At 56.1% G+C, this 617-nt stretch overlaps 1 protein-coding gene and 1 pseudogene across 2 annotated transcripts; one reads left to right on the forward strand and one right to left on the reverse strand.

The window, feature by feature from the left end:
• Positions 1-56: 56 nt before the first annotated feature.
• H257_11628 (hypothetical protein) lies at positions 57-418 on the reverse strand (the record flags this gene model as incomplete). Its single annotated transcript, XM_009838628.1, has 2 exons — positions 57-68; positions 110-418. 2 exons carry the CDS (start codon positions 416-418, stop codon positions 57-59), a joined length of 321 nt encoding a protein of 106 aa, XP_009836930.1.
• Positions 419-499: 81 nt separating this feature from the next.
• On the forward strand, positions 500-572 carry H257_11629 (annotated as a pseudogene). Its single transcript has one exon. The product of its transcript is annotated as a tRNA-OTHER (tRNA).
• Positions 573-617: the final 45 nt, after the last annotated feature.

The raw sequence follows: 617 nt of genomic DNA on the forward strand, positions 1-617 counted from the left end.
CTTCGCTCGACACTTGGATGCCGAGGATGTTGTCGTTGTTGATCAATTTGGTATCATCATTCACGAGCCTCTTCAAGGCGTCATATTGCGACGGGAATGAGTCGACCACCTTTTGTTCACGTCCGTCGCGCACGAAGGTCGTGCCGACCTCGCTCCATAGGCCGAGCCAGACATTGAGCCCGGCGTTACGGGCGACTCCGATCAACGTCTTGGCGCAGTCATCAGTCCCGTAGATGCGGACGTTGCTGGTGACTCGCTTGAGAATATTGAAATCGTCCCCGATTGCGTGTGAACTCTTGCACTTACCCGACTCCGCGGCACGGAAGTCGTAGTTGATGCCGTAGAACTTGGCGTCCAGCTCCGCCACGGACGAGGCGGCGAGCGCGGTAGCAATAGCAAGCGACGATGGTACTTTCATCGGAGAAAATTGGAGAATGCACGACTCGGCCTCGCCAACTCTTTCGGCCAAGCGTGGAAGCCATGGATACACATGAGAGGGGGGGGAATAGCTCAGGTGGTAGAGCATCGGTTTCTTAACTCAAAGGTCGTGGGTTCGATTCCCGGCTTCCCCGGATTATTTCCGCAAGGATTTATCCGTCCCTCCCCTGGGGAATCCG

The sequence above is a fragment of the Aphanomyces astaci genome (genome assembly GCF_000520075.1).
Source record: "Aphanomyces astaci strain APO3 unplaced genomic scaffold supercont1.35, whole genome shotgun sequence".
Lineage (NCBI taxonomy): Eukaryota > Oomycota > Saprolegniomycetes > Saprolegniales > Verrucalvaceae > Aphanomyces > Aphanomyces astaci.